The sequence below is a fragment of the Dromiciops gliroides genome, chromosome 1 (assembly GCF_019393635.1).
Source record: "Dromiciops gliroides isolate mDroGli1 chromosome 1, mDroGli1.pri, whole genome shotgun sequence".
Taxonomy (NCBI): domain Eukaryota; kingdom Metazoa; phylum Chordata; class Mammalia; order Microbiotheria; family Microbiotheriidae; genus Dromiciops; species Dromiciops gliroides.
Window position 1 is genome coordinate 156,103,988 of NC_057861.1, and position 13,491 is coordinate 156,117,478.

At 35.7% G+C, this 13,491-nt stretch overlaps 2 protein-coding genes across 2 annotated transcripts in view; both read left to right on the top strand.

Moving 5' to 3' along the window:
- Nucleotides 1-13,491, top strand: part of MMP16 (matrix metallopeptidase 16) — a 387,096-nt gene that overhangs the window by 330,272 nt on the left and 43,333 nt on the right. Inside the window, exon 7 of the mRNA XM_043962815.1 lies at nt 5,222-5,360. Coding sequence (XP_043818750.1) covers nt 5,222-5,360 — 139 coding nt within the window. The remainder of the gene's footprint in view (nt 1-5,221; nt 5,361-13,491) is intronic.
- Nucleotides 7,455-8,177, top strand: LOC122725619 (60S ribosomal protein L10a-like). The gene has a single exon (XM_043962825.1). It carries the CDS (start codon nt 7,464-7,466, stop codon nt 8,115-8,117), a length of 654 nt encoding a protein of 217 aa, XP_043818760.1. The 5' UTR covers nt 7,455-7,463; the 3' UTR covers nt 8,118-8,177.

Genomic DNA, 13,491 nt, shown 5'->3' on the forward strand with positions numbered 1-13,491 from the left:
TCTCTCTCTCTGTCTCTCTCTCTCTGTCTCTCTCTGTCTCTCTCTGTCTCTCTGTCTCTGTCTCTCTGTCTCTGTCTCTGTCTCTCTCTCTCTCTCTCTCTCTCTCTCTCTCTCTCTCTCTCTCTCTCTCTCATTTCATCCCTATGTGAATCACTTACATCTGTTCTTTGGTCACACACTACTGTTCTAACCCCATCCAGCCACACCTTGCGGGCAATGGAGAGACTATGTGAGAGAGTATACAGTGAATGTAACCTCAGGAAAAACCAGCAAACAAACAAAAAACCACTTTAAAACAATACATCTTATAGTAGCATAGTAAATGTAATTTCCCCCATAAAGGTTTCAGAAATCCAGATTTGTCTTGAACTAGTTAATGTTACTAAAGAGAAGTAAAGAACTTTCTTGTCTGTGTGTGTTTAATGAGATGGTTTTCTTTAGGGTTTTGAGGAAGGCCCCCTTCATATTGGGTAAACATTTTTTGTCAAGATCAAAGAAGACATTCTACTAATTTATTCAGGATAGGCAGGTATTAATGATTTGCCGTCTGTATCACAAGAATGAATACCCACATTGATGAAATTACAGATCCACTTAGTATTTGAATGGCGGAGGGCAAAGAGGAGGTAGCTCTCCTGCTGTCAAAACAATTTACTTTTAGTAAGAAAGTACTCAATGGAAACCCCAATATAATACAGCATTTTTTCAAGAATTTTGTTTCTTCTTTAAATTTTAATTTGCATTGGTTATTAAATGAGTGTTTCACAACTATCTCATGCCCTTTCTCGAATGGGATGATAAAATAAGCTGTGATACACAGAGATGCACATGGCCACAAAGCAGGATTTCTAATGCTTTTCTACTCAGAATTAATATTTTTTGTGATACAATTACTATTGTCTTTCTTCTTCCTTGGTTAATTTGGAGCCATTTGACATATAAATCCAGAGTGGGACAAAACTTCAGAGGCAACCACTTCATTTCATAAATGGGAAAATTGAGGCCTATGGAAGATATTAACTTTCACAAATTTATATAGGTAGCGAATGAAGAACAACTTAAACCCACATCCTATGATTCCAAAGCTCAGGCCATTGTTTTCCATAATTTTTCAGACATTAAAAATGCCAGTAGAGTCTTTCCATGGGATTGTGTCTATAGAATTGATTGTAGAAGCCTTTCTAAAACAATCTGACTATGACTTTTAATTAAACTGATTGGTTTTGGTTCATTTGAGTGGTGCCATAATATATGTAACCACAATCTGAATCTCTGCCAATGATGATCCTAAATAGTAAAAGCAAAGAAGAAAAATCATTCATTGATTTCTTGCTCCTTCACTCCATAAGCCTTGTGTGTTTGCCTTGATAAAGAGGTTCCATCAATTCTTTAGTTGTCATCTTAAGAGTTTACCATTGTAGTAGAGGAGAATGTGTGTGTGTTGTATGTATATATCATTGTTCATTTTTTTTCCTAAGAAAGATTGTAGTATTTCAAGGTTTAAATTCTGAGCACCATGCAAAAATTCTTTTTAGGCATTTCTCCCTAGAATGCAGTAGTTATTTGGCAATGATGATTTGTCCTGAATTGGTTTTAGTAACCATGCCTTAAGAGGGTTGCCGATTTTCTTTTGGAGGTAACATGATTTTGGTAGGCTGTTAGGGTTATACAAATCACTTGACTAAGATGTTCTCTTTAAAAAAAGGAGCGCATATGAATGTAAAGTTAAAATACCAATATTGCTTTGAAAACCCTTAGCATTTTTTTTCTTATTGCTAGCTCTAGATTACTACCAATATGAGAGAATCATCAGTAGGTGAAACATGGCCAGGAATCATTCACTTATACAAGTCATTTTCTTTTTTCTTTCCTTACATGATGCCTTATAAGTAATTTGACTCAACTATAGCAAAAAGCATATAGTCTATCTTACAGGGACTACTATAATGAAACTGCTGTTTTCAGAGAACTGTAGAGAAGAGCCTCCAGAATCCCAATGGAACCATATTATATCATGCTTGATAAAACACCATAAAAAGTTGTAGAGTCTATATTTCTAGAAATTGCCAACAAGGAACTATGTAACCATTGGTCTTAGTTTGTTTAAGTTTTCACCTACCTTTAGGCAGGGAACTAAAATAGATTATAGATCATTATATCTCTATAATTCTATTTATTCTGAGGGGGAAGGGAAGGAATGGCCTAAAGGGTAGAAGAGCATGAAATACAATTCACTACCAGTACCCACCAATAAAAACATCTGTAGCTCCACCCTTCTAAAAGCCCTGCGAATAGGACATTTTAAGATTTAAAGTTTTGATCCATTTTAATAAAGAAGTTTCTGAATGATGTAGGAATCCTGGATAGTCACTGTTATCTATCTTTTAATTCATGATAGAAGATTCTCACATATCTATGATGATATACCATTGTCAAGAACAGTTCAAACCAAATGGGATTTCATAGGATTGGGATAAATGTTCAATAAGGATTTTGGTAAGAGAAACTTGTAGGAAAAGTTTAATCTAGCATTTACCTTTCTTAACATTAAAGCTCTAATTATAGTTTATATAAGAAATCGAGTTAAGTTCTTTTTGGCTCAGTTCTCTTACTAAAAAAGAGAAGATAATACATCTAACTAGAGAAAACTGAATTTTAAAATTTAGTAGAGCTCCCCGAAATTTAATCTAATCTAAAGGGGAATGATTCACTTTTCTTATCCCCCAAAACCTAAGAAACCTCAAAAGACTTTCATTAGGGAAAAGTTACTAAATACTAAAAGTATTAGTCAAGCCATGCAAATAACACATTTTAAGGTAGACATAAAAAAGTTTGAGAGTTTCCAAGGTGACCATTACCAAAATAGTGAAAAATATATGAGGGTGGGATGAAAGAAAAGGGAATTTTTGTCTTGAAGAAGAGATGATTTAGGCAGGGAAAATTTTTGTTTTCAAATATTTGAATGACTGTCATATGGAAGAGGTATTAGATTTGCTCTGCTTGGCCACAAATGACAAAACTAAAAATGATTGGATAAATCACAGGGTGAAATTTTTAAAATCATAGGATTTTGAAATGGAAGGAACCTTAAAGGCCATACAGTTCAACACCATACCCCCTTGATTTTTAATAATCTGGAAACCAAAGCCCAGAAAAGTGACATGCTTTGCCCAAATGCCACACAGGTAGTACAGACCTGAATCAAAATTTAATCTCAGGCCCTTTGACTCTAGAGCTGACACTCATGCTAACTCATAAGGAAAAATAAAATCTAACAATTACAGCTTGTTCTTTGTTCTCAAGGATGTGGGGACCAATTTTTAATTGGGGAGTGCTAGCTAAGCAGCTCTTCACAATATTGGGGCAAAGAAGGAGACCAGCAGCCTCCCTCAAAACAGAACAAGATTTATTTTAACAAGAACGAACTTAAAAAAAAAAAAAACACACAAACAGGATCAGTAGGATCAAGGGAAAGGAAATAAAATGGGGAAAAGGAAATTATACCTGAAAAAACACCACCACCCAGGAAAAAGCTGAAAATACACAGCAGAATGCCTGTTGCTTTCCAGCTTCCACCTCAAATGCCCAATTCTCCTCCCCCAAACCTAGAAACACCCCACACAGCCCCAGCCAATGGGATGGCCGCTCTGACAGTCACATGACTGCCCTCACTAGGCTTACAATCATTATAATTTTGCCAGGCCTATGTAGGCATTGGGGAGTGGTGATGAGGTGAGGTGCCAGAGCCCTGGCAAGGGCTACAACCAGTGGGTGGAGCACCCTGCAGTTTGCTGAGCCCCAGGCCAGTGCTCGTGCCCCAGGCATAAAAACTTCAAATAACAATTAATTCTTTACAAGGAGGATCATGACATCAGGAGGTGATGTCATGACTTGCCGTGAATTGGATTTAAGTGAGGGCGAGCCCTGAAAAGTCACCAGCCTCATTCTCTACTTCATAGCCATCTGCTTCAAATGGCAAGACATATATTGGGACAACTGGATATGGACCCAGATGCAGTGAAACACCTTGGCTTTTTGAAGCTAAGGTATTTTCTGGTCTCAGTAATAAGTAAAGGAAGGAAGGAAGGAAGGAAATTAAAGCAGTTTAAGGTAGAACGGTCTGCTTCAGAAAACCAATAGGTAATTAAGGCTTTGGAATAAATATTGATTAACCACTAGTCAAATATGTTTAGTTAGAGGTTAATGACTGCTGGGATTTGATTATGAGTTTCTCTTATCTATGACACCTTGTGAGTTGATTCTATCTATGCATTTATGGATTAGGAATTATTGATAGTCAATCATGTTGCTTATGTCGGGTAGAAAGAATGGTTTCTTTATCTATTTTCTTTTCAGTTGTCTATCCCAGTTGGTGTTCTGAGGTTAAGATTTTATTCATCTATTGAGCTTCAGGTGTAATGATTCTTGTAGTTTCCTCAAATGCTTGTATTCAATGTAATCAATTGTCCTCTCTCTTGCTTTCAATCATCACTATTCAGAATTACTTTTTTAAAACTTTACATTTAAAACTGACCATTTATCTACCTTTACTTGCATGTTTTAGTAGGATAGGATAATCAATCCACTTAGCATGAACTATCTATTAAGCATGTATTATGTTCCAAATCCTATACTGGGTCACAGGGATACAAGTACAAACAATGAAATAATCCATGGAAAGTGATGTATAAATTCTAAATATCACTATTACTTTTATTATTATATATGAGTTTCTCTCAACTGAACTGATTTTGATGCCTCATTGTAACATGGAATTAACCCTGAATCATCAAAGAGTATGCCAGTGAATTTCAAGGTTCTGACAAGATAGAAAGGCTTCAAGTACAGTTCAGTGTGGAATATATATATCTGAGGTTAGAAGAGATGTATATTGCCAGAAAGTTGAGTACTAGGTGATGATTTATTTGTGGTCCCCAAAAATAATGTCTACTAATTAGAGCAAAGAAGTACTAATCAGTAGCAAGGATTTCTGCACAGATGAAGAAACCAGGAAATTTTGATGAATTAATGTTTTTAAAATGGGAAACAGATTATCTAGCCTGGAGAATGGGCAAGTTGATTTTTTAAAACAGTATTTCATAAATTTTGTAAATTCGTTGGTGTTTTAGCATTTGAAAGTTTACTTAAATATGAAGGCTGAGGATGATCTTGAGCAGAGGACCTGCATATTTGCTGAGAAAAACTTTTGTTTGGTTTCCAGGACCAGTGGTTTTGGCGAGTGAGGAACAACAGGGTGATGGATGGATACCCCATGCAAATTACTTATTTCTGGAGAGGATTGCCTCCAAGTATTGATGCAGTATATGAAAATAGTGATGGAAATTTTGTCTTCTTTAAAGGTAAGAATCTGGCTGATTGAAATATTAAATGGAGCTTTAAGAAATTTTTGGAAAATGTATGTATACAAACATACATATATGCATGCATATATATTTGAAACTCCAAAAATATGTAAACTAACTGCTCCAATTGGTGGGAAACCTCCTTTAACCACATAAAATAAGTAGCTATTCTACAATTTAAAGTCTTAGGTAGTTCTGGATGTTATATATAGACACACACACACACATATATATATATATATACACGTGTGTGTGTGTGTGTGTGTGTGTGTGTGTGTGTGTGTGTGTGTGTGTGTGTGTGTGTGTGTATAGTAGTAGTAGTAGGCTTCCACCAGTCGTGGACAACCATGGATCAGCCCTTGAGGAGCCACAGGCCACAGCGTGGCTGTGCAGTCTGATATGGGAGCCGCAGCTCCTGCCGCAACGAGGACATCGGGAAAACTGCGCTCTCTGTTGCCTGTCGGTTCCTGCGTCTCATTTGTTTTTCTTCCTCCCGAGCTTGAAGGCCCATCTCAGCTACACACAAGCTCCTCCTAGCTGCTGATGTCTATTCCCAGACATATACATATACACACATACTGCTGTAGATACATACATATATGACCATATACACAGTATGATATAATTTTTAAAAGTACTTCATGATGGTAGAATGTTGGATTTGGAGTTAGAGTACCCAGATTAGAATTTTGTCCTTTTCACTAACTTCAGGACCAGGTTGTTTAACTTTAAAATGTACATTATTGAAGTGAATGACACCATTACTTATTTAGGATAATAAGACTTGAGTTCAATTTCAAGTTCTGTCATTTGCTAGTTATAAGACTTCAGGGGACTGAACCTTCCAGTTCTAACAATCTTAGATCCTATTAACTTTATAATGGAGACAATAATGTTTGCCTTTACTGCTTTACTAGCTTGATGTATTAATCAGGTGAAATAATGTATATGTGCAGTTCTTTTAAAATTGCAATACACTAATCACTTATAAGTTACTATCATAAACACTGATAATATAAGGATGTGGTCTTTGGTTTATCCTATCCACGTTAACCCATTGAAATGTATGGTTGTGGATTGTCTAGTGAAAATGTCAAAAGCCAGTTAATACTGGTACCAGATGGACTCTATAATTTGAAATATCAAATATGTTTGGATAATGTAGATGAGTTCAATGGAAATTGTTAATTCCCCTCCATGCTGTGACGACTTTAATTGTATTGCACATTTCTGATATATATGAAGCTCTATAGCCATAAAAAGCTGAATATGGCCTAATAGTATGGAAAAGAGAAATGATTACCATATTGACAGAGGTTATAGAAATCTTTGTATGTATATACATCTGTGTGTTTATATTTGTATACATTCATATATATGCACACTCTCATACACATATTACATATGTTAATCATTTGCATTAATATATAGTTAAATCTATGGGAGATAATAAAATTAATAAGAGAGAGTATGTGTATGGAAGATGAGTGCCTGAGATAGAAACATGGGAAACACTCAAAGTTAGATGGTATGATATAGATGATATGCTTTCAAAGGTGTGAATAAATAAATGAGTGAATTAATGAATGAATGGCAAGTATATTGAGTTGACTATACATTGGGAATATAGATTGAAATAAAGAATAAATAGGTTTTGTTTCTCAAATCTTTTTCACTCAATATGCCTCCTTTAAACTTCTCTATTACATTAGAAGGTACTGTCACCCTTCCAGTCACATACTAGAAACCTTGTGGTTATTTTCAAGTGGTCTCTCTAACCACACATATCTGCCAAGCTTCATTCTTGGATCATGAATTGTCTATTTGACCCTTCAAACTGGATACCCTGGAGACATCTTATAATCAACATGTTTAAAACTGAACTCATCATTTTCCTAACTAACCCTTCCCTACTTCCAGTCTTTCCTATTTCTCTCAAAGGGATCACCTTCTTTTCAGTTATTCCACATAATTGTGGAATTATTCTCCATTTATCACTTTTCTGCATCACACCTTCACAACATATCTCATAGTCAATAAGTTATCTATTTTTAAAAATAATAGTAGGTTCTTTTCCCGACTTGTGACCAGTGAGCAACCATGAGCAGCAAAGTCTCTCGAGACACTCTCTACAAAGCTGTGCGAGAGGTCCTGCATGGAAACCAGCGCAAACGCAGAAAGTTTTTGGAAACTGTGGAGCTGCAGATCAGTCTGAAGAACTATGATCCCCAAAAGGACAAACGTTTCTCAGGCACCGTCAGGCTCAAGTCCACACCCCGACCTAAATTTTCTGTGTGTGTCCTGGGAGACCAGCAGCACTGTGATGAGGCCAAGGCTGTAGAGATCCCCCACATGGATATTGAGGCCCTGAAGAAGTTGAATAAGAACAAGAAATTGGTCAAGAAGCTGGCTAAAAAGTATGATGCCTTTTTGGCCTCCGAGTCCCTGATCAAACAGATCCCTCGAATCCTGGGCCCTGGTCTGAACAAAGCTGGCAAATTTCCATCTCTGCTCACCCACAATGAGAATATGGTGGCAAAGGTCGATGAGGTTAAATCTACTATAAAGTTCCAGATGAAGAAGGTGCTGTGTCTGGCGGTGGCTGTTGGCCACGTGAAGATGACAGATGATGAGCTTGTCTACAACATCCATCTGGCTGTCAATTTCCTGGTTTCTCTGCTAAAGAAAAACTGGCAGAACGTGAGGGCATTGTATATCAAGAGCACCATGGGCAAGCCTCAGCGGCTTTATTAAATCAGCATGGTGTTAATGTCGGAAACTGCTAATGACTTAATAAATGGCGGAAGCTGCTAATGGAAAAAAAAATAATAGTAAACATTGTTATGTAAAGTTTTTATTTCCAAATTCTATCTCTCCTTCCCTCCCTCTCCTCACCCCTCTCTGAGGTGGCAAGTGATCAAATATAGATTATACATATGCAGTTATGTAAAACATTACCATATTAGTCATTTTGTGTAAAAAACTTGAATAAAAGAAAAAATTAAAGAAAGTGATAAATAGCGTGCTTCTATCTGTGTTCAATCAATATCAGTTCTTTCTTTGAAGGTGAATAGTATGCTTTTTCATGATTTCTTTTGAATTGTCTTCGATTGCTGAGAATAGTTGTCATTCACAGATCATTATCAAATAATATTGCTGTCACTCTGTACAACATCGTCCTGGCTCTGCTCACTTCACTATACATCAGTTCATATAAGTCTTTCCAGCCTTTCTGAAATTGTCCTGTTTGTTTGTCATTCTACCACAATCATATACCATAGTTTATTTAGCCATTCCCCAGTTGATGGGCAATTCTTTGCTTTCTAATTCTTAGCCACCACAAAAAGAACTGCTATAAATATTTTTGTACAAATGTGTCTTTTTCACTTTTGGGGGTGTCTTTGCAATCCCTAATCTCTACTCACATAGGTTCAAACTTACTTCAGGCCTTGCTGGTGCAGTACATAAAGCACTGACCCTGGACACAGGAGTAACTGAGTTCAAATTTCACCTCAGACACTGACTAGCTGTGTGACCCTGGGCAAGTCACTTAACCCCAATTGTCCTAAATATCTGGGGCAATCTCTAGTCATCCTGATGCATATCTTGCCACTGTACCCAAATTGCTCTGGAGGACAGAGTTAGGATGGTGACCTTGCACAGCCCTTCTTCACTTAAATCCAATTGGGTATAAGTCATGACATCACCCTGATGCCATGGTCCTCTTTGAGAATGAAGGATAATCAGCAACCTCTCACCAAAATTATTGAAACAGTTTCATAATTTATCTCCCTCTTAATTCTCTCTCACTTTAGCCTACACTACCAATGGCTGCGAAAGTAATTTTTCCACAAACACAAGTATGACCATGTCACTCTTCCAGGCAACCAACTCCAATTTATCATACAGCCACACTGGACATTAGTTCCGCTGCCACACTTTGATATTCACCCAAATTGTCCTTCCCTCTGTTCTTTGAACACCAACACTTTATCTCCATAACTTGACACTGGCTATTCCCCATGCCAGGATTGCATTTCCTTCTTATTTTTGTATCATAAAATTTCTTCCTTTAAGATACAGTTTGGGCACAATCTTCTTCAAAAGCCTTTTCTGATACTCTAACTGCTACTGCCCTCTCTCCCAAAGTAACTTATATTTAAATATTTTGTGAATAGTTCATACATATATAGCAATATATCTATATCTATATCTCATAAATATATATGTTAATGTACTGATTGCTTCCTGTTAGAATGTAAATTCTTTGGAATGAAAGATCATTTCATTCTTCATGCTTATGTACCCTTCAGTTGGTACAGTAACTGGCACAAGGAAAGTGTTCAATAAATGACTGATTGATTGTTTCAGTAAGTTGTCAAGTTTTGTAGTTCCTTTCTCTAAAACATTTTTTAAAATATATATCCTCTCTACACAGTCACAATCCTAGTTTAGGCCCTCACTGCCTCTCAAATGGCCTATTGCAATAGCCTTCCAGTTGGGTTCTCTGCCTTATTTCTGCCCCCTCTAAAACTTCCTTTTTATGACTGCCAAAGTGATTTTCTTAAAACACAGGTGTGACTATGTCACATCTCCCCCACCCTCAATAAATTCCAATGCATCTCTTACCTATATTTAGGTCCAAATATAAACTACTCTTTTGAGCATTTAATTTTCTTCACAATCTGTCCCCATATCTTACCCATGTTTTAATACATAACTTCTTTCATTTCCTCTACAATCTAGTCATAATTACTCAATTGCTGTTCCTCATACATGGTGTTCCATCTCCTATCTCCTTGTATTTATATTGGCATGACTACAATGGCCTTTATAAATTCTGGTTCCCTTTAAGATTCAGTTGAAGCACTATCTTCTATAGGGTTTATTTTGGCTGTTTTTGTTTTGTTTTGTTTTGAATCCTTGGTGTTTTGCATAGTACCTAGAACATGGTCAATGCTTAATAAATGTTCATTCACTGATAGCCACTGGGGTACTGGAGTAACATAAAGGGAATATGAATTTATCTAATTATTCTGTTATACCAATGACCTTACTGCTCATGCAGATTCCATTTTACCTAACACATCAATCACAACACATTATACTCATTGAACCCTTATCCTTTTTCCTAATCCACTTTGTCCTTTTAGTGTTCTGCCCATGTCTAGTTCCCTGGGTACATAGGTGGTCTACATGCTCAGGCCTGATCTCTTTTTGTTGTCTTGCTACAATATAATGTTTTATCACCATCTTGTGAATTGTTTCTTGAGGCCAGATCCATTGTTAACCTTTGTAACTGTGGGAAATAAGGCATGAAAGGCACATTTGAGCCTGATTGTGGAGGGCTTTGAATGCCAAGATAAACATTTTGGACATTCTTCTACAAGCTATGAAGGATATTTTAACATTTTAGAAACTTAATCAGACCTCTGCATCAAGTAGATTAATGTAGCAGTGGTGGGTAGAAATGATTAGAGAGGGGAAAGGTTAGTGATAGGGTGAACTAAAGGGACTGAGAACAGATCATAATAAAGGTAGACATATCTGTATTAGAGGAATTTCACAGCAGGATTTCCTTACATGAATGAAATCCAGGGCCAGAAAAAAAAAATGAGTCAATGAATGCTTATCCTATTATATTGATGGAATATCAGTAGATGCTACCTACAAGAAGGAGAATCAGACAAGTGAAAAGCTAACTTACCTATTTGCAGCTTCTGCTAAATATAGGGGCATTTTGTGGTTCTCCTCTGGGTTGAAATGGGACTTTAATGCTGCTCCCAAACATAAGGCCTTCTCAGTAGTATTCCTGACACTACTTTCTTTGGATAATCATATGTTGCCACCAACATTTGGTTCAAAAGGGGTGGGGAGATATTATTTTTTCTATGATAATGGTCATAAGATTCATAAATTTTCTCCTTTCTCTTCTCTAGCAGGGTAGTTTCATCAAATGTTTATTGTAACATCTATAGGGCACAAAATAAGTTCAAGGGTAAAATTATCTTTACTGTGAGGTAATCTTATGATATAGACTGGTAAGTGGAGAATTTAGAATTTCAAGGTCTCATTATATTCAATAATTTTGACCAAGTTTAAAGGATTAGAAATATCTTCCAGGCTCTCCTGTTTATCCATTTCCTTCCTGCTGTGGATATTTCTGGGGATAAACATTGAGACATAATTTTTTATACATGACCAATGTGTTTTGCTTGACTGTTAGTTATATATTGACATTAATAACATATTAGTTACCTGGGTTTTGTTTTTCTTTACTTTTTCCCTTAGGAAGGTGGGGAGAGAAACTATATTTTTATTCATTGAAAATAAGGAAATTATTTTTTTAATTCTTCACAAGTTTACTAGAAAGAAGTACACCCAAATTTCTCATCTCTCTGCATTATTTCCCACCTTCTCCTGAACCTACATTTCTAGGTCCACATCTTTGGACCCATTTTTATCTTGGGTAATTTTAACATAAAATGATAATATATTTATAATTTTAACATTCTTTATTCTTCAGCCTGGTTTTATATACCCACAAGTTCATGATGATTTTTGTAGCTTTTTTGCTACAAAATCAACCTTAGAAATTTAGAAATATACCTCAAACATCATTAATTTTTATTAATTGTCATTATGCTTCTATTATCCATGAATTTCTCTTGTTCCTTCTCAAATATGTTTATATTTTTAACCTATTCCATAATGTAACATATTCCATCAGTGATCTACCATGTAATGAAGTCAGAGCTAGACTTTTAGTCAAAAACACCTGCCTTCAAATACTCATATACTTCCTACCTTTGCAATCCTGCTCAAGATTTAATTCCCCTGACCCTTAGTTTCTTAGTCTGTAAAACAAGAATAATGGCACTGACCTCGATCTGTTGTTAGGATCAAATGTGACAGTGTCCATAAAGTGCTTTGCAAACATTAGTGTGCTATAAAAACTCAGTTTTTTATTATTAGTCACATAAAGTTGTAGTTTATTTGCTTTTTTATAATTTAAAACTTTAGAATTTCAAGTAGTCATTGTTTCTAGAATTCTCAGGTTCAGTGAACAAATCCATAGTGCTCGTAACCATACCAATATATTTCATGGTTTTATACCCTCTCAATATTTAAGCTCAGTAATTCTGATTTTGTTAACCTTTCCTTCTATGTTAGTCATGCTATCCCTTTTTAATCACCTGAAATGCTTGTTAGTAGCATTTTTATGGTTTTGTTTTTAATTTCTTGAGACATTTTGCTCATAATTGTTCTTAGTACCCTATACACAGATGTGCCCTGGGTTTATGAAACACTAGGGTTTTCTTTTGTTTCTTACACCTTTCTGTTCCCATACCAAACCATTGGCTAGAACACCTAGATTAATCAAGGTGCTAGAATTTCACTGTTGCCTTTTGTCTCTAATTTCAGTTACCTTTGCCTGCCCTTCCCATTCTTCCCCATCTTGGGCAGTATTCTTCCATTACTTTGTTCTCCCTCCTTCTATTGATCTTTGGCACCTCATCCTCTTTATTCACTGAAGAGTTCACTTAGAAAAAGACTTTTGTTTTTACTTTATCCTTTCTTCCATAAAGATATTCATACTTATCCTTATTTTAATCTCTCATGAGAATTTTGGGCTATAGGCATAACTAAGTGCATGTGTTTAAGCTACAAATGTATACTTTATCCTTCATAATATTTGGAGCATAACACAACAGTGACATGACCAGGGAGAAATAGAATGATGTTAGTCAACTCTCCCAGTGAATATTTTGGAGTAGAGTAAAAATTTAACCAAGACCATAGAATTTATTCCTGTAACATATAAGAACATATAAGGGTAAATACAAATATGTATCAGAGAGTTTAGAAATTCATAGTATAGAAATAGTAAAGTGTTCAGGCAAAAGGAAGGATTTATAATTTAAATAACTTATGAATGTAGCTATTTCATGCTCTTAAAATGACCCCTTTGTTTCTTTGAATGTCTAACTATAGCCTAACCCAAACTATAAATTGTAAATGAACTAAAGTACAATTTACAAGTATAAAGAAAATCAATTCTCATTGGAAATCCAATGTCTTTTCATTTTTTAAATTATTTTCTTATATTATACAATTTAGACATACA